This window comes from Orcinus orca, chromosome X, assembly GCF_937001465.1.
Source record: "Orcinus orca chromosome X, mOrcOrc1.1, whole genome shotgun sequence".
NCBI lineage: Eukaryota > Metazoa > Chordata > Mammalia > Artiodactyla > Delphinidae > Orcinus > Orcinus orca.
In genome coordinates, this window is record NC_064580.1 from 112,466,893 (window position 1) to 112,485,941 (window position 19,049).

The 19,049-nt window shown below is 40.0% G+C and overlaps 1 protein-coding gene across 2 annotated transcripts in view; it reads right to left on the bottom strand.

The window, feature by feature from the left end:
* AIFM1 (apoptosis inducing factor mitochondria associated 1) overlaps nt 1-18,986 on the bottom strand; it is a 28,030-nt gene extending 9,044 nt beyond the window's left edge. The window contains exons 1-7 of one of the 2 annotated variants that reach the window (XM_004280542.3): nt 18,685-18,986; nt 10,184-10,314; nt 7,194-7,293; nt 6,081-6,205; nt 5,826-5,956; nt 4,485-4,575; nt 266-350 (exon numbers count right to left, since the gene is read on the bottom strand). In XM_004280542.3, coding sequence (XP_004280590.1) covers nt 266-350; nt 4,485-4,575; nt 5,826-5,956; nt 6,081-6,205; nt 7,194-7,293; nt 10,184-10,314; nt 18,685-18,790 — 769 coding nt within the window. In that variant the 5' untranslated portion in view covers nt 18,791-18,986. Of the gene's footprint in view, nt 1-265; nt 351-4,484; nt 4,576-5,825; nt 5,957-6,080; nt 6,206-7,193; nt 7,294-10,183; nt 10,315-11,496; nt 11,640-18,684 lie in introns of both variants that reach the window. The other variant, XM_004280541.2, reaches the window with a different exon arrangement.
* Between the last annotated feature and the right edge of the window lie 63 nt (nt 18,987-19,049).

The window sequence follows — 19,049 nt, forward strand, 5'->3', positions numbered from 1 at the left end:
CAGAAGGCAAAGGCTAATAAGCAGGGAGAGAAAAAAGAAAGGCAGTCCTTTTCAGTACCCATCCGTCATGCCTTTACCAGAAGAAACAATATGCATAATCCAGACAGGCAACTGATCAGATGCTTGTAGTTAGCCAAGCTTTGCACCAAGAGAAGACACCCACTTCAGAGTCTGGGTTTCAGTTTTCTTAAGATTAAGTAATGCCTTTATACTAAAACTTGAATGAGCTGTATCAGGGAATAAAGCCATCTCCAGAAATACTCACCTGTTGCAATCAAGCACTTTTCATAGGTTATTTGAGAGCCATCATTAAGTTTTGCCACATTGCCTCTCACATCCAGCTGTACTACCTGGTATAGTCAAACACATACACACACAGAAAGATAGAAATTGGCTTTAAAATTTTTTACTGAGATATACAACATAAAATTCACCATTTTAAAGTGTACAGTTCAGTGGGTTTTAGCATATTCATAAGGTTGTGCAACCATCACCACTATATAATTCTGGAACATTTCCATCACCCCCCAAAGGAACCCTGTACCCATCAGCCCAATGAGAAGAGTTAGTTCTTGACCTAAGGTGATCCGTAAGAAACCATTTCTAGGTAATCACTGGCACTACAGTTTCTGGTACCCAGTTTCTTCAAGTAGTCATAATTTCCTAAGCAGCCAACATTAGAGTTAAGTCCCTACTGTCCCAAAGTTCCTGCCCAATTTGTGGAAATGGAGAACAGGGACAGACTTTTCTGCCTGGCTCTTTGGGACCCTTACATCTTTAACAACTCTCCTACATCCTCAACAGCTTTGCAGGATGCTTTCTCCAACTTCTAGCTTTCACTAAAACTGAGCCCGTTCCCCCCGCCCCCAGGAAAGCTCATACACAGAGACTGCTTGCTCACCCAAACTCCTCCCCATCACAAGGAGAGGGTGTTGGCTGCTGGTGGTTCCAAGTTATTCTTGTACTATCATCCCCTCTGAAGGACACCGACATATATCCCTACAAACCAGTGTTATCCAGCCTCCTCCTGGTCACTCCTCATTCACTGAAGTCCTTGGCAGCTGGCTTATACTTCTCCTCTGAGCCACATCTAGAATCCTATCTCTTAAACTTCTACTTCAAACATCTCACTCTTTGGTCACAATTTTCCATCCTTCCAGCTTTCTCTCGGTTCCACCGTCACCTATCCTTGCTTTTGATTTTCTCCATTTACCCAGTGGGCTGTTCCATTCCAACTAATCTGGGCCAGTAGTAGATCATCCAAACTGTGCTCTTGCCAGCATCCCTAATTTCCTTGCACCCTGCTCCTTAGGGTGAAAAGCTTGAGCTTTGCAGTCAGAGAGACTGGGGTTCCTGGCTCTGCTCTACTCCTTATGAGCAGTGAGACCATTCATTCAAGACATATTTATTAAGCACCTAGTATGTGTCGGGCACTGTGGTAAGTGCTGGGGACACAATGTTGAGAAAAACAGACACCTTCCTGCCTTCAGAGTGTAGTAGCCAAGACAGACAATTTAACATGTACCACAATCAAGAGTGAAAAATCAAGTGAGAAATGCTCTAAGAAGGACAGTACAGGTAGCGCTAGAAACATATGCCAGGCGCACTCAATCGAGTTTTCCAGGGTGGAGGGGTGGGGGTGGGCAACAACATAAACTGAGATTGGATGGGTGTGCAGCTTCCCTAGCCACCTTTGATTTGTCCTGGGTAAGATCCCTCTTCAATCCAACCCCTGTACTCAACCCTCAAACTGCTCACTCTCAGATAACCACCTGGTGTCCTAGTTTATTGCAAAAACAAGTAAAGCCATCAGATGTGATCTTCCTCAGCTTCTCGTACGGATTCCCACCTCCCAACGCCCAAATAAAAACTTTACTTCCTTTCTTCCAGCTTCTGGGATGAGGTGGCCTTTCTGTTCTGTTTCTATGCCTGACCCCCATCCCTTTCTTTCTCTCCCAGAACATTCCCCTATTAGTCACCTGCTCATTCCCCCATCTCTCTCCTGACATCCTACCCCTCAGCCCATTGACATGTTTAAGTCTGTCCCATCCTAAATGTCCCACCTTTGATTCTATGTCCTCCTCAAGCTTTTGTCCAATGTCATCTCCGTTTTGTCATTTAAACTTTCTGAAAGAGAAGTTTATCTTCTTTTCTAACTTCACAATGATATCTGAACACCTAAATGTAATGGGTCATTTTATGATTCTTTTTTTAGCAGATTCTTTTGCTGCGGTAATACTATGGATCACATCCTGCTTCTTGAAACTCCAACCTTGGCCCCTGCCCTGGGTTTTCCTCATCCTATGCTTTTAGTACTTCTTTCCTAGTCTCCTTTTTGGACATTTTTTCTTAAGCCCGTTTCCTGAAATTTGGGTTCCTCAGGGTTCCATCTTTGCCTCACTCTTTTTCTGACTACCTCAGTTCTCCACGGGAGGCCTCACCTACTCTCATCGTTTCAAACCCTACTCACATGTGGATGATTCCCAAATCTGTATCTGAGCCCAGAACCCTCCTCTGAACATTACAGTCATGTATCCAACTGCCCTTAGGACATATCCACACAGATATTCCATTTAATACTTAACAGTCCAAAATGAAATTTTATGTCCCCCTTAAACTAGGTCTTCCTCTTGCAATGTCTCTCTCAGCTGGGGGTGTACCACCATCTACCACACAAGCTGGAAATCAGAAAGTCATCTTTGCCTCCCCCTCTCCCTCACGTTCTGCCTCCAATCAGTTGCCACCACGCCCTACCAAGTTTGCCTTTTTGCCGTCAGTCTGTTCCCTGCTCTTCACCACCTTTCTGTTAGGAAGCTATACAATGATATAATTAAGAGCTTGGGCTCTGGAATCAGAATTCTCCATTCAGAGAGATCTGGGCTCAAATTCTGTCTCCACCACTTATTAACTATGTGATCTTGAGCAAGTTACTTAACCTCTTTTTCATCTCAATTTCTTTCTCTATAAAATGAAAATAATAATAGTACCTACTTCGTAAGATTATTGTGAGGGTAAAATGATGTAATACACGTAAAGCACTTAAAAAAACTATGCTTACTTCATCTTCTTCATCATCATCATCATCACCACCACCACCACCACCACCACTACTGCCCTAATTTGGGCTCCCATCATCTCTCACCTGGATTATTATAATCGTCTTCAAAATGGTTTATCTCTAATCTTGTTCCCCTGAAGACCATCTTCCTCACAGCCAACCGAGTGATTACTTAAAATTCAATCCAACTGTTTTATATCCTTGTTTAAAACTCAACAGCTCCTCAGTGCCAATGCGATAAAACTCAAGCTCTTTCACACGACAGAGCTCTCGACGATCAGACCCCGCACGACTTCTCAGTTTCATCTCCTGCCACTCCTTAACTTTCTGCTCTATCGGCACCTAGCTGCTTGTGTTCCCCTGCACCAAACATGCTTTTTCATACCCTTGTGCCTTTGCTTATGCTATTCTTTTTTACTTGAATGCTTTTCACTTTTCTCTAATCTGGTGAATGCCTCTTCGTTCCATAAGATTTCCCATTCTGTAAGACTGCCTTCTCCAGCAAGCCTTTCCTGAAACCATCATTATACTGGGCACACTTCCCAATAATTCCCACAGTATACTGAGTTTCTTTCTTACTTCAAATCTGTGTTATGATTATCTGTTCATGTTTCTGCCTAATACCGCTAGGCCCTGGAGGACAGGGCCTGTGTGCTATTTACCCATAGGTGATACTTAATACATAAGGTCTTCTTACCAGCTTATCCACAAACCCATATCCACCTTCTCTGCCTAACATCCCCTTATAGGAGAAGTGGGCCTATCCCTATCAAAGGTCAATGCCTCCACTTGTGCTCTGGATCCCATCTACTCTGGGCTTTGCTCCTTCTGATAACCCTTCCCTCTCTACTGGAACATTGCCATTAGTTTACAAACACACTCTAGACCTCCCTCTTGTTAACAAAAACAAAACATAACACAACAAAACAAAACCCTCTCTGGACCCTAAATGCCCTCCAGTAACTGCCCCCAGTATTCAGGCACTCAACTTTGTAAAGTCTAACAATATTTTCCATGCTGATGCCATGCCTGAATTATTTTACTATCCTGAATAATATACATTTGTCAATGTCTTGCCATCGATAATCCCAAAGAAATGTTAGTGTGGAAAAACAGGAAGAAGAAGGAAAGGCAGAGGAGCAAATCAGAAAAAGGAACAGCTTCAGAGTCACGGTCCCCAATGATTTGACCTCCCCGGGAAAGTTTAGCTAGCCTGCTACTCTAGGCTTGAGACTAGTGCTTTCCCCAGGAAGACACACTAATTAGTGTAGACTGGCAATATTAAACCTAAAATGACTTGATCTTTCTTTGATGAACTACAATGGCAGGACAGACATAAATGGGAGTGGGAATACAAGTCACCATGTTTGCTGCCCACATGGGCAGATAGGTGGAGCCTGACAAAGGAAGCAGCCGACTAGCTCACCTTCTTCCCAGTGAGGACGGCCACACCACCATTCTCAATGTGAGGCAGCTCCTGAGCAGAGACATAGAAAGAAGGTGGCTGGAAATATATGCTGTACGGAGAAAAGGGAAAAAATGTTATAAGTACCTGGAACTGCTATCAACTTCCCCCAGAGCTTTAGTAAAATTGCTTCCACCATGGAAAACTTTTAGGAACATTTTCTAAAGTAAGTCTCCAAGGCCACTAGATCTTGATCGCGACTTACTTATACAGAAGTGTTTTACACTAGTGAGTCTCAACTGGGAGCAGTTTTGCCTACCAGGGACATTTGACAATGTCTGGATACATTTTTGGCTATAATAGCTTTGGGGGAGGATGCTTCTGGTATCTAGTGGGTAGAGGCCAGGGATGCTGTTAAACATCCTATGATGCACAGACAAGGCCCCCAAAACAAAGAATTATCCAACCCTAAAGGTGAGTAGTGCTGAGGTTGAGAAACCCTGCTCTGGATTTAGGTTCCTTTCAAAGTTAGAACACGAGGAGTGTCCAAGGAGCTGGTATGCACATCCACCCAAACGAGCTGTCCAGAATGGCACTGGTCAATGGACAACTAGGTCTAGCTCTTGAGATGATTTTGCCTCAAACAGTAGACAGTAACCATGAAATATTAATTAAGGGATGGATAACATAACTGGAAGTATGCATCCTGCCTGAGAATAGGACATGATAATATGAGTGAGGGAGGCAGGTAGATTTATAAAATTTAGTCCAGTGTCAAAGGGATCCACTAATGAGAAAAAAAATTGATACCCAAAGAACATGGTACTGGACTCAGGAGATCCAAGGAGTCTTTTAAAAGGAAAGGGCTTCTTGACTTGTATTTCCAAGTCTCTCATGCAAACATTTAAATAGAGGTTCTTCCTTACAGTGTTCCCACTACATACCCCCAATTCTGAGTGCCTCCTAGGGCATCCAAGGAAGTGCCCCTGAACAGTTTCTTTCTTTTTGTTTTTTTGCTTTTATGGGACACACCTAGGCAGGTGTGAAGAAGTGACAACACAGGCTGAGCTGCTCTTCACTAGAGAAGTCTAACACGAAGGTCCTGGAAACAGGAGCATTAGTGCTTCAGAGGCCAACATTACATCTTCAGTTGTTGGTAGATCTGGTTAACAGAATCCAGGACTCTTGCCACTACAGCCTGTTGTTGCCTCTAAGCTATACCAAGTGTGTACCACAGCGGACTCCAGTGTGCAGCCAAGTCAGCTGTCCTACTCACTACATGCGGTTCATGCAAAATCCTGACCTACTCTTTGTGCTTAGCTGAAGTTGCTGGTCGGACCCATTTTACATAAGTGAACAGACCTCCTCTCTTTCCCATTCCACTGTTTGAATCGCAGTGTCTTTGTGACATTTGGATCATCTGAAAACCACAGTTCTTTTGAAAGAGGAGGTCTCATGTATGGCAGCTCAGGATCTTCAGATACGATTAGTACCTTTAGACACAAAACAATGATACTTATCAGAGCCAAGTCATTTAAGAGGCAAATAAAGTGTTCACATTGGCTAAGTGCTTGCAGACCGCGCCCTCCATGCCAAGCAAGACAGTATGTGCCTTACCCTGGCCCCAGGATCCCGAGCCCGGATGGATCTGGCTGCAGCAAAAGCAGCAGTGCCTCCACCGATGAGCAGGAATGGAATGTGACTTGGTACCCTGAATTCAGGAACTGGCTCTCCTTCTGCAGCTGTAAGCAAAAGACCAGACAGGGTGAATTTTTTTTTAAGTCTCAGACAACTCCTTGCCACTATTTAAAAAAAAAACAAAAAACCTTTCACTTGACTTAATCGTTTACATAAAAAGCTAGCAAAACACTGCAGCTACATTAATCTTATGAAATTTCATTGCATTCTGATAGTATAGGAGAAGGAAGCATCCCTTTCATTTCATAAGTGAAAAATACCCAAAAAAGAGGTGAATAATTTGGCCAATGTCATTCACTCACTAAGTCTCTCAGAACTAGAACCTAGCTTAGTGTTTAGCTATTTCTAAAATATATTAGAAAGTATATATTAGAAAGCTTCTGCCCTTCCCATTAATTTCTTAATGACCAACAGGAACATATCAAGTTCAGTTTCACCTTTTGTTAGCAATAAAGGGGGAAAACCCAGCAGATCAATTGTGGATTATTAAACAATGTTCAAAACTAAGGAGGTGGTATGAAGGAAAGCAATGGAAATCGCCTACTCAGAGTCGTGGGGCTTATTAAAGGATTAAAACATTCCTCTCTGAAAAATCAAGCCAGCTGTGTGGGATGGAAGTGATGGCTAGACCTATATGCTTTAGGGAAACAAATATATCTTTAACAAATTGAAACTCCAACGACTCAAAAGGGGAACAAAACAGACCAAAAGAATGTCCTCATGGAAAAAAAAGGGCCTTCATCTCTTTTCCAATAATTTTCCTTGCCAAGCTTGCATTTTTTATTTAAAGCTTGCCCTTAAGAGTCTAATATAAAGAAAAACAACCAATCATAATTATCACTAATTTTATTCTCAAACCCAAATTACAGTCAAACACTGTAACAAATTGCTCCCCGGTCTGGGGTAATACCATAGTTTCTGGAAGCTTACAATCTCACAGCATCATCGTGTCTAAACAGTATATCCGCAAAGCATAGCACCCAAATTGTTTATAACTTTCCCTTTATATATTGAGTCTCAAATCATACTCACCAGATGATGTGGCCCTTTTCTGTTTCTCTTCTGGTGTCAGCCCTAACCCTGAAATTCTTTCATTGTATCTTTTTTGGTCATCTTTTATTGTCTTGTAGACCTGAAGACCCAAACATGGAGAAAATTTATTTCATCATACAGCTAGCTAGCTCATACCATAAGTAACATTCATTACCTTTCAATTAAATGAGAAGCTTTTGTCTACATGAGGTAAGTTCTTCTATGTTAGAATCACTAAGGCAAAAATTATTTTCTTAAGAAATTAAAAATACCGAGTGTGTACACACTTGGTATGGAAAGAATACAGGTAAGCAGATGGAAATGTTGCAGTTTCAGATTTCCTTAGGCTATATGTGAAGAATTTTCCTCATATTTAATTCTGAAGGTACAGCTAAAGAAAAAAGAAAAACATTTTATACTGGAAGAATAAAGTGCTAGGAAGAGCTAAACTTTATAAAAGGGGTTTTGGACTATGCTGGATACTACCTGTGAAACCAATCTATATGGTCCTGAGTAGGAAGCTGGGACATAGGTTTTCTTGGTAGATGTCCCAAGTTTCGCTAAGTACTTAGATAATGCCCTGAAGCATGTCCGCCAGTATGCCTAGTCTTATAGAGTAACCCATCTTTCCCTCAATGGCCTATCCTTTTATGACACTCAGATACTTAATGGGCAAACATCTCGCTTAAACACCTACTGTATTTCAAATATACTATCTTCTCTATCCTTTCAAATTGAAGAAGGGTACCTTAGCACTGACTAGTTTTTTTTTTTTAAATACAGCATCAGAATTTATTGAAGATTTTTTAAAAAGCAGTAGGCAAGAATGAGTTGTTTTAATTACAACACTTTTGCTCTTTTGTACCCCACAGGGTCAATAAGATAGGAATTTAAGTGACCATATGTCAGTTGAAATCCCAGATTGTTAATTAATTGGAGGAGAAAGTAAGGACAATCAGAGGAAGTATCATAAAACATGTTCTAAGAATACTTCTATGAGCCCCTTACAAAGCAGCCCACTAGGCAATGTGCTGCAGTAAGGAACCTAGACTCTCAGACCTGGACTTGACACTTATGAGCCTGGAAACATCTAACATATGATATGAATGAACTAGAAAATTAAGTACTGTATGTTAAAAGATAATGGTTATTCCTTGAATGCACCACTAAATTCATCAAATTCATAAACTGAATTCAACTAACATTAATTTCAGGAAGAAAGTTTTTTTTTTCTTGGCATCAGATATCATACACAAGTCCAGCATTTATTCATTCCTTAAAAAAATATTTATTTTAGGAAAGGGACGTTTACCTAAAGAGACGGCTTAAGCTGGTCAGTGTGAGTGAACAGAGAAATAAACTAGGGTCATGGTCACATTGAGAGGGATATCCAAAAATAGCCTAGGGCCTCTCATACCTCCTAATGGCTTCACACACGAAGGGAAGAGCAGACCAAGAAATATCTTGAGGTTTAGTGGGGAAAGGACAAGAAAGAGGTTTGTCACATATTTATATACATATATATTTATATATTTAGCTTTTAAGTAAATGTTCCGATATAAAAATAAGTTTACAGACATACTAAATAAAAATTTACCTTTTCCCCCCGAGTGTTTCTGTCTCCCCAGATTGCACAGATTTTCAGTTAGTAACATGAATACATGTCAGGTTAAGAAAAACTACAAACTTATAAAATATGTTAGCAGACAACTTTCCTAAACAGATGAATATAACGCCATATATTCATCTTAAAGGAATATGAAAGGAAACAGTTCATTTTCTGAGTCAGGCAATGTGGTCCTATCAGTTGAACAATGGCAAAGGGCCCAAATACTAAATCTCATTAAATATTCTAAAGGCTACCTTGACTCTGCTCACTGACAAATCTAAGCCACCTCATTATTTAAAATGTAATATAAAACTATACAAAATACTTTGGTAGACAAAAGCTTATCATTTAACCTGAAATCACTATAACATAGCAGCTTTATTATTACCAGTGTTGGATAAACCCAGAGGGCAATGAGGCATTTAACTGAATGGCTTGAGAGGAACTTGTGCTTCACAGACATTTCTAGGCAGGAGAAAGCAACAGTGAGTGGCCCTATCTTGTGGCCTGGCATTAAGAGATTCGCCTGGCCAGCTCTGTGGAGGCCATCCAACTCTGGTACAGCAACATAAACCAGAGGTTTAACAGGTTTCAACTGTTACAAACATATCAGATGCAAACAATTTAAATCTATTTCTGAATGAATGGGGTGGAACTGATGGGAAAAGTTGAGAGAGCTATAAAATGGAAAAGTTAAGGTTTAGAGGGTAGTATCTGAATTATGAAAGAGAGGCATTTAAGAAAGCAATCCACACGAATGCATTAGCTTGTACCACTTCAGCCACTAGTTTGACCAAATTACAGATTACAAAAGGGACACTGCCAAATGAATTTACTTGAAATAGAGGCTGGGGGTGAGCAGGAAGAACACTGCAATTTCTATGGCTTTTGGGACCTCCTCCGAAGCATTCAATAAAATGCCTTTTCACAATAAAAGTAGGGTTAATTTATTGTTTCCCACAAAACACAAAAATTACATTTTACCTAAAATGATTCAAAATGGATGGTGTTCAAGTTACCTTTACTTGCATTCAATGTTTACTCTTTGAGACTGTCTTGTTAGGTATGCAGCACTAAAGCACAATATAATTTAGCATCATAAAAAAAAGAATTATGAAATTGGCAAAAGTTTCAAAGAAAGGGTTGATGATGAGGATATATAATAATCATTAAATGTATGGCTTTAGATATATCTGGTAAGACTTCCACAGTCTGAAGAATGAGACTGGAGGACTCCCTAGTAACTGACAATGTCCCTTTAATAAATACCTAGAAAGCACATGCTGTGAATATTTCATCGTATTCTAACGGATCAAGTTTTCATTAGTGCCATGGTCTCACCCACCCTACCCCAAAATATATTTTACTGTAAGTATCTTACATAATAAACTCCTGCCCCAGTGACTGTTGCTCCTACAATTAAGAAGTATACTAGGCTGCTGCCATCTTTCCCAGAAGCACCTGTAGACGCTAGTGATCTAGAAGGGGATCCTAGGTGATGACACTGCACAACTGTAGGTAAAGATAAGGCCAAGAAAGAAACAAAAGGAAATAGAAAAAGCACTAAGTATTAATGAAGAAACATTCAACACAAAGGCAGGGAAGCATTTTTGGTTACCCTGTGCTAAAAAAGAAAAAAATGCTGCTCCAGGAATGGAGGAGAATGTATATTTCCTCAAAGTCTGTTATCAGACACAGCTCACCTATTTCTTACTCTGATTTGACCCACAACTGGCAAGAGCTGTCTACTTTTCTTGTGCACTTGGGAGTTAGGTCAGGGAATGATAATCTAAGTAGCTTCAAATAATTTTCATGTCCCCCCTTTTTTTAATCTAGATCAAGTAACAAAGATAAGTTCACCATTTTACCAGGGTAGAAAGAACTAAAACTGTAATGTCATCCAACCATTTGCTCTCAATAAGTAAAACAAACAGCTTCCTTCAATCAAGGGTGTTACTAGGTGTTATCTAAGTTGGTTCACTCAGCCTTACATGATCCAACTTTAGACTGATCTGCTTAGTCACAGTAAACCCTGCCAAGTTAAAGAAAAATGCCCACAGAATAACTCCTCTGTGACCAGCTAAGCTGATCAGAGTTCATTTAAGGAAATATTATTGTGGTACTATTACATAGCAGTTAAAACCATATTTCTCACCTCACACAAACTCCATCCTAAAACTGGAGATACTAGGCCTACTTCTATAATTTAGTATTCGGGTGAGATTCAGGGATAGTTTTCCTTTCAGGAATGCCAGATTGAAGGTCGTTGTTTTTAAATGTTTATTATCCCAAACTAAGGAAAAACAAAATATTTGACAAATGGGTCAAAATCAAATATTGTGCTAAGGAGCTGCAATGAATTTTGACCATATTCACAGGTTAGTGTGTCACATCCAAGAGAAAAGGTACAATTTTATGGATTAGTCAAATCTAAGAAAACGCAGAGGCTTCCAAGTAAAGAGTAAAAAGACAAGTGAAAAAAGCAAAGATAATCAATGTGAGATTAAATTTCAGTCATTCCCAAATTGGCTCTCATAGGATATTAGACAGTAGGCACTTTAAAGAAGGCTTTTTGGAAATTTTTCCAAAAGGAGAAAGGAGAATTAGTTGTAAAAGTCTTAAAGCAGAGTAGTACTGAGTCTATTAATGGGAGCTGTCTGGCAGCTTCTTTACACAAGCTGCTTTTCTACTTACATATGCACCAGCTCCTATTGTTGATAAGCCCACAATAAGGACTAATACAGAATTATCGATTTTGCCCCCTGATGCACCAGAGCTAGTCATTTGTCTTGTCATCTGGAGTTCTAGAGGAACATGCCATCGCTGGAACAAGTTGCCTAAGGAACACAATTTATTAAGACACACACACATACAAAAATAAAATAGTTAATACATGTTTATGACTAAACATCAATGCACTGTACAAGTAAAGACTTAACTGCCCATTGGGCTGTGTGATATTCACTGTCAAATGACCAAGGGAAAAAAATCTTCAAAACTGTACACACAAATACAACAGATATCAGAATGCACACTCTTAAGTTGTTGGAGTTTTAACAGTACAAGTTAATGCTGTCCAGGGAGGAATTTATAGCTTCCAGAAAAGGTAATGAAAAACACACGGGCAGTTCATCAAATACCTCTCTCTTCACATCTTCACCGTAAATGAAACATGGAGAGATGACTGAATAGATAGATATAACAAGTTAACTACAGGCTACCTGGGACACACTAACAACTACTTAAGGAGTAGTCTAAATGGCTGGCTCAAACCTTGCACAAAATAATAAACTCCTGCAACACAATCTAACCAGAATACAGTTCAGTCTTGTGTGAAAGGTAATGTGTCCTGGAAGACAGAAATGGTTACGCTTAGAAGAAAACCAGAAAAAAAAATTTAGGTGAATTTATCTCCCCCAAAGAACTGAAGAATTTTGGACTATGAAATATTTTTTACAATGACAAAATTTAAAATATCTACCAACTATCAATACTTGGCTCTCAGTCCTCCAAAATAATACAAAGATTATGTTGATGTAAAAACTCGGTACAGCTATGTAAGAATCTGAGGATCATAACAACGCTCACAAATGGAAATGTAAGAGTTTCATAGACTTCTTTCTCCAGGAGGATGCTGGCATTTTCAGATGAAGGAAGAAGGTCTCAGCACCTTCTCTGCTTGTGATATTCCTCGTGTTGACTATTAACCTAGAACAGGGGTTTGCAAAACTTTTTCTGTAAAGAACCAGATAGAAAATATTCTCAGGTTTGCAGGCCACATGGTGTCTGCTGCAACTACTCAATTCTGCTGATGTTGCACAAAAGCCATAACATATAAATGAATGGGCGTGACTGTGTCCCAATAAAACTTTGTTAATGGACACTGAAATATGAATTTTAAATAATTTTCAAAGAATAGTCTATTAACAGTTTTTTTCAGCCATCTGAAAAATGTAAAAACCAATTTTAGCTCAAGGGGCATACAAAAGCATGTGGGTTTGGCCTGTGGGCTGTAGTTTGCCAATCCTGATCTAGAACAATGGTTCTAAAACTTGAGTGTGCATCAGAATCCCCTGGAGGGTTTATTAAAACATGGATGGCCAGACCTACCACCCAGAGTTTCTGAGTTGGAGGATCTGGGATAGGGCTCAAGAATGTGCATTTCTAACAAGTTCCCAGGTGATGCTGATGCTGCCAGTCTACACTTTGAGAATCACTGGTCTAGAGGCAAGTAGATATGTTCTGGTCTGATCAAGCTTTAAAAGAGAAACAGAACGGCGCCGGTAGCTATTCCCTATGTACTTGCAGAGATGTGAAATAGGGAGCTTTCCCCCTTGCTTTCACAATTACAGGGCTCAGAGGGGTAAAAACACGTCCAAAACAGGGCTGCAGTCTCTTACCTGAAATCCTTGGGAACATGTGCATTCCAGAACTTGGAATTGTTAGGTTTGAAGTATATAATGCATACACCATATAGTAACACCCAACACAGTAAGGGGCAACAACCCAGTCACACACATTAATGCTTCTATGACCAAGCACACTGAGTGGAATAAACAAAAGACTCTAAGTAGCTTCTCTCCAGTTCAGGTCAGGTTTTACTGACAAATGAATTACAAAAACTTGATTTTTAGTCCTATTTTGATTTCTAGATTATAGATAAGAGACTATGGACCTATATTCTTAGAACTGGAAATGTATTTTTCTCTACTGTTTTTATTTCTTACCTGTTTTAGAATCCTTCATCACCACATGAAATAAAACGGCTTATATTTGGAAATAACAACAAATCACTAAAATAAAAACATGTGCAAGAGTGGAGAAGCTTATCTTGATCTGGGCAAGCTTTTGATTTTCTGAAATCCATAAAAACGATGAAGCATCAGAAATAGAAACTGACAACTCTCAGAGCTTAGAAAATGAAACTGGGTAGAAAAAGTTCCACATGACTTAGCACAAAGAATTTAGTTTTGTCCTTTACCTTCACTCCAAGTTTTTCTTTACTGAAAATAAATGCTTTTAAAATTCTGTTTATCCCTCTAGAAGATCCTAAATACAGAAATAATAACTTTGCTTTAATATAATAATTTAATATAATATTCTGATTTTGCCTGCTTTTCACAAACATAAAACTAAAGGTGTAGATTTGGGTAAGTTCAGCAGTTCTTGTCTCAATTTGCACACAAAAAAAAGACATTTAAAAGTAAATTGGTTTTCTCAGGGTATATGCCCAGTAGTGGGATTGCTGGGTCATATGGTAGTTCTATTTGTAGTTTTTTAAGGAACCTCCCTACTGTTCTCCATAGTGGCTGTATCAATTCACATTCCCACCAACAGTGCAAGAGGGTTCCCTTTTCTCCACACCCTCTCCAGCATTGACTGTTTGCAGATTTTTTTTTTTTGGATGATGGCCATTCTGACCGTCATACCTCATTGTAGTTTTGACTTGCATTTCTCTAAAAAAAAGGTTCTAAATAACCTAGGGGCAGGACAGGAATAAAGATGCAGACGTAGAGAATGGACTTGAGGACACGGGGAAGGGGAAGGGGAAGCTGGGACGAAATGAGAGAGTGGCATGGACATATATACACTACCAAATGTAAACTAGAGAGCTAGTGGGAAGCAGCCGCAAAGCACAGGGAGATCAGCTCAGGTGCTTTGTGTCCACCTAGAGGGGTGGGGTAGGGAGGGTGGGAGGGAGGGAGATGCAAGAGGGAGGGGATACGGGGATATATGTATACATATAGCTGATTCACTTTGTTATACGGCAGAAACTAACACACCATTGTAAAGCAATTATACTCCAATAAAGATGTTTAAAAAAAGTAAATTGATTTTTTACAAAGTAAATGGGTTTACATTTAAACTATTGCTTGAAAAGAAATATAATACAATACTGTCATTAACAAACCAACTTTTTACATGCCTAGTGACTTTAATTTTGTAAAAGGTGATAATATTGTATGGATGTTCATATTTTCCCTCCAATTTTCTTTTACCTATAAAATTATTCCCACACCTTTCCCCCCATAGCCTCAAAGTTTTAGGAGATTTTACATTATGACTGAAACATGCCTTTTCACTTGTCTTATTAATGTGGGAAAGCCACCTTACTCCTTGACTTCTCATTGCCCCAATCTACTTGTTTTAGATTTTCTGCAGTCAGACCACATGTACAGAGGCAGAGGTTCCTTCCTCACACTTAGGATTCAATTCTTTTTTTTAAAAATTTGATCATTTATATGTAATAATATGATTGCCATTTTAGCGATAATTAGAACCTCTACTGTGTCATATAATTATCATTTCTTTTTAGTGGTTGGAATAATTAAGATCTAGTCTCTTAGCAAGTCTGATAATATAATACAACATCATTGTCTATATTCATTATATCGTGCAAAGATTCAACTCCTGTAGGTGTTTGCTCAACAAATATTTCTTGAATTAATGAATAAAATAAGGAAATAGAAATTCTCCCCAGTTCTACTGATAAGGACTGAACACTTTGAAGAATTCTTTGCAAAGAATTTTTGGCCATATCCCATTGTACAGGCTGCTTAATAATAAATTAGTAACTTCAAATACCACAGGCTAGCATTAGAATAGTACCTAAATTAGCAAATTCATTTCTTTAGATTTCATAATCTCCTGTTTTTCCATACTCCCAGAAGGCCTTTTCCAGAAATACATTCACACAATTGAGGCACCTAGGAATCTCAAGTGGTTAAGAGGTCTATATGCTCTTGAATCTTGTTTTCTGAATGTCAAACTTATTTTTCTGACATGGATAAAACACAGGATAGGACAAGCCTAGATGATCTGTCCATTGTAGTTAGATGCCTCTTGTGTGAAACACTCTGAAGGCACCAAAAGAAAAATGATTTAGATGACAGAAAAAAAAATCTAACTCTATTCTGCAAAGTTACGTCCTTCACATTACTAGGGTTTAGTCACTGAGAATTCACCACGTACCAGAGACTGTACAAAATGCTGAGGACACAAAAATAAATATGACATAACTCCTGTCTCAGATAGTGTAGAGCTTAGGAGGGGAGAATGGCTGCTACTCTTCTGAATATCAGAAAATGAACTTGACACAAATCACAAGAGACTCAAGGCTGCTCAGTTTGGTTTTTAATCCTTAGGTCAGACGAATGGAAGGGAAAGAGTCATTATTCATCAGAACAGTAGTTTCCAAACTTGCCTGATCATATGAATTACATCAAGGGGCTTGTTAAATATAAATATAAATTCCCAAGGCTCTCTCCTACAGATTCTCATTCAGTACTTTCAGGGTTGGCCCTCCATTCAATTTATATGACCAGGAAAGTTTTGGAAACATAAAACTTACAATATGCAACAACTCCCTTAAAATATGTCTAGAGAATACAACATATTAATTGGTTGCAGAAAATGCTGACTTGCTAAAATTTTCTTTGGGAAAGTTTTGCCTCAGCAGAAGGAGTAGGTAAAGGCTCATCTTCTAGGCTTCAAAGCAAGTGTCATGTGGCAGTGCCCAGGAAGCCTGGATCCTTGCCCTCAAGATGTCCAGTTTCCTTTTTAAAGAGGTGAGAAGGATTCTGAACAGAGAAAAATGTTCAAACATTTGACCCTCACCTCAGGGGTCGGTGATCAGTCTGATCACATCGGTGGCACAATGTTTGATAACCAAATAAAATACTACAGAACAGAAAATATCTACTACCTAACCAATCTGCTCAGTGCTGAGTGCAGATATAAAGTGATGACTATTAATTACCTTTAATCATTTCTGGAAAGAGGCAGAGCATCCAAATAAAGTAAATAAACAAATAGTAGCAATTATGGTTTTAAGGTAAAAGGCAACATATAATGGAAACGAACCTGACAATGGTGACAGATGTGGATGAGATGTTTCAAGGGAGGTTTAAAGTTTGCTATAATCCTGGCAAAGAACTAGTGGGGAGGAAGGGATAAAAGGAGGGGAAATGGCATATCAACAAACAATGCCTCTTCCTGATCTATGCAAAAACATATGGTAAATGCTGCTATGTGCAAAAGAAACCAGATTAAAAGCAATCAGTAATCAAGCCAGAAAACAAGGTTGATGCCTTAAATGACAGAAGCATTTCTTTTTGAAATTGTAACCACCCCCACCCACTGCTAAAGGTAATGATGTTATACTCTGGTGCTTGGCCAAAGGACAAAGAGTAAGTGTATACAAAGAAATGATGAATATGTCAAGAAGTCAGAATATATTCTACAGCAGACTGCCTTAAAATAAAGTCATGCAATGGAAAAGAACGTTTTCAGTGAGTATTTTTCAGTAGTTCTAATATCACCAACCACCTCAAATGTCTCATAAATCAATTTACCTTTGCAAATCCATACTTAATTGATGAGAACTTTTGGTCAGACTTCAGAATGCTGGCAAAAGTTGTGAGTTTTAAGCAAAATAAGTACACAAAGTTTGAAAGCCCAGTGTGGATGAAAATCTTCAGCTTACCTAAATTTCTGTCCAACTTACATAGAGCATTCTCATTTCAATGCACAAAACCCATACAGATGACATCATAGACAGGATGTTAGTTTTTAAAATCTAATTTGGTCTTTAAGTTCCCAAAGCAACATGTCTTAGAACATACCTCAGGTACACCCATCAGGAAACATTTTCTTGAGGCATAGCAACTGGAAAAACTTTTCAAATGCACATTTCCGAAGACTCTCACAATCTAAGGGAAATATTTTCCACTTTTTTTTTTAAAGCACCCAGAAGGCAGTTCCAAATTGAAAAGGCCTCAAGGCAGTTCCACACTGACATAGCAAATGTGAATATCCTCGGGTGGCCATTCAAAGATGATTGATTAAAAAAAAAAAAAAAAAAAGAACAACAAAACAGCACCTCCTACAGGTGGATAACTCTTTACCCCCCTGAAATTGTGCAGGTTGGAAATCAGCAGGCTCAAGACATGCTTAGATAAATTCAAGGAATCTGATGCCCAATGGGCTAAAGGGGAACCAGATTCATCCTTAACCTTTTGAGGTCAAACTTTAGGAAGCAGTGTGGAGTTGGGGCAAGAGGATTCGGGACCTAGAGACTGGCAAACTAACCTTTGCTCTGCCTGTTACTTAGGTATGTGACCTTGAGCAAGCAATTTCACCTCTCTGTGCCTCGGTTTATTATCTATAAAATTAGTGGGTTGAACTTTACTACGAAATCCCTTCTAGCTCTAAAATTTGCTGAAACAACTTCATGGAGGGCAAATACAATGCTTTCTGCAAACTGTTTCTTCGAAGCGTTGAGACTACCAAGAATTACACTGACCAGGCATCTCAGACTAATTCTGGGCCAACTCTTCCCGGTGGCTGGCGCACGGCGGACTGACTCCTTACTTGCACTGATTGCACTGTTTCTGTTTCACAGGGCACTCAAATCTATGAATCTGATCTGGGGTTTGGAAGGTAGGCAGGTAATATGCTCATTTACAGAAGGAACTGAGGCGTAGGGCTTAAGTGTCCTGCTTAAAGTCTCTCAATCGATAAATGACAAAGTCTACTTCACCTCATTGCTCTAAAAAGGCTGACTGGGGGTGGCCGGGAGGTGGCATTGGACAATACGAGACAGCCAGCTGTTCTGTTATCCCTGAACAGCAAACCCTCCCAGAAAAAGGCCTCAAGCCGACTACTGGGCTCAAATCCCTTGAAGGTCAGGCCGGCACGGCTTGCGAAACTTACGGTTTGAATCCCGCCAATTCGGAATTCACGCGACTGTTGAGTGTGTTTATAGTTTTTCCCCAGGGGCGGGGGTGGGGTGGGGTGGGGAAGGCCTGAGAGGCATAGGGAGCCTGTAGAACCCAGGTACTTGGTCTTCAAGGTGGGGTTTGCCCGGGATGGGTCAGTCACCTGGGAGCCGGTTCCTCTGCCTCGGGCCTCGGACGCACACTGTCCGCACCAAGGGCGCCAGCTTATGCTTCAAAGCACCCGCCGCCAGGCCTCCACACCGGTACATTTCCGCAACCGCTACTCTGGACCTCCTCCTCCTTTCCTTTCTTCTTAAGCACGGACGGACCGACAGGTCAAACACCGTGGGCCTTGGCCAGTTCCCCCGGCTCCCTTCACACGCACTCTACGTAGGCTCCTCCTCCCAGCTCCGGGTGGGCATTGGACAGCTAGGCCGGCCTTCTAGAGCAGGGGAAGGGGAAGCGCGACTGGAGGCCTACTGCGCAGGCGTAACGCTCAGCGCCGCATTGCGATTGGTCCGCACGGGG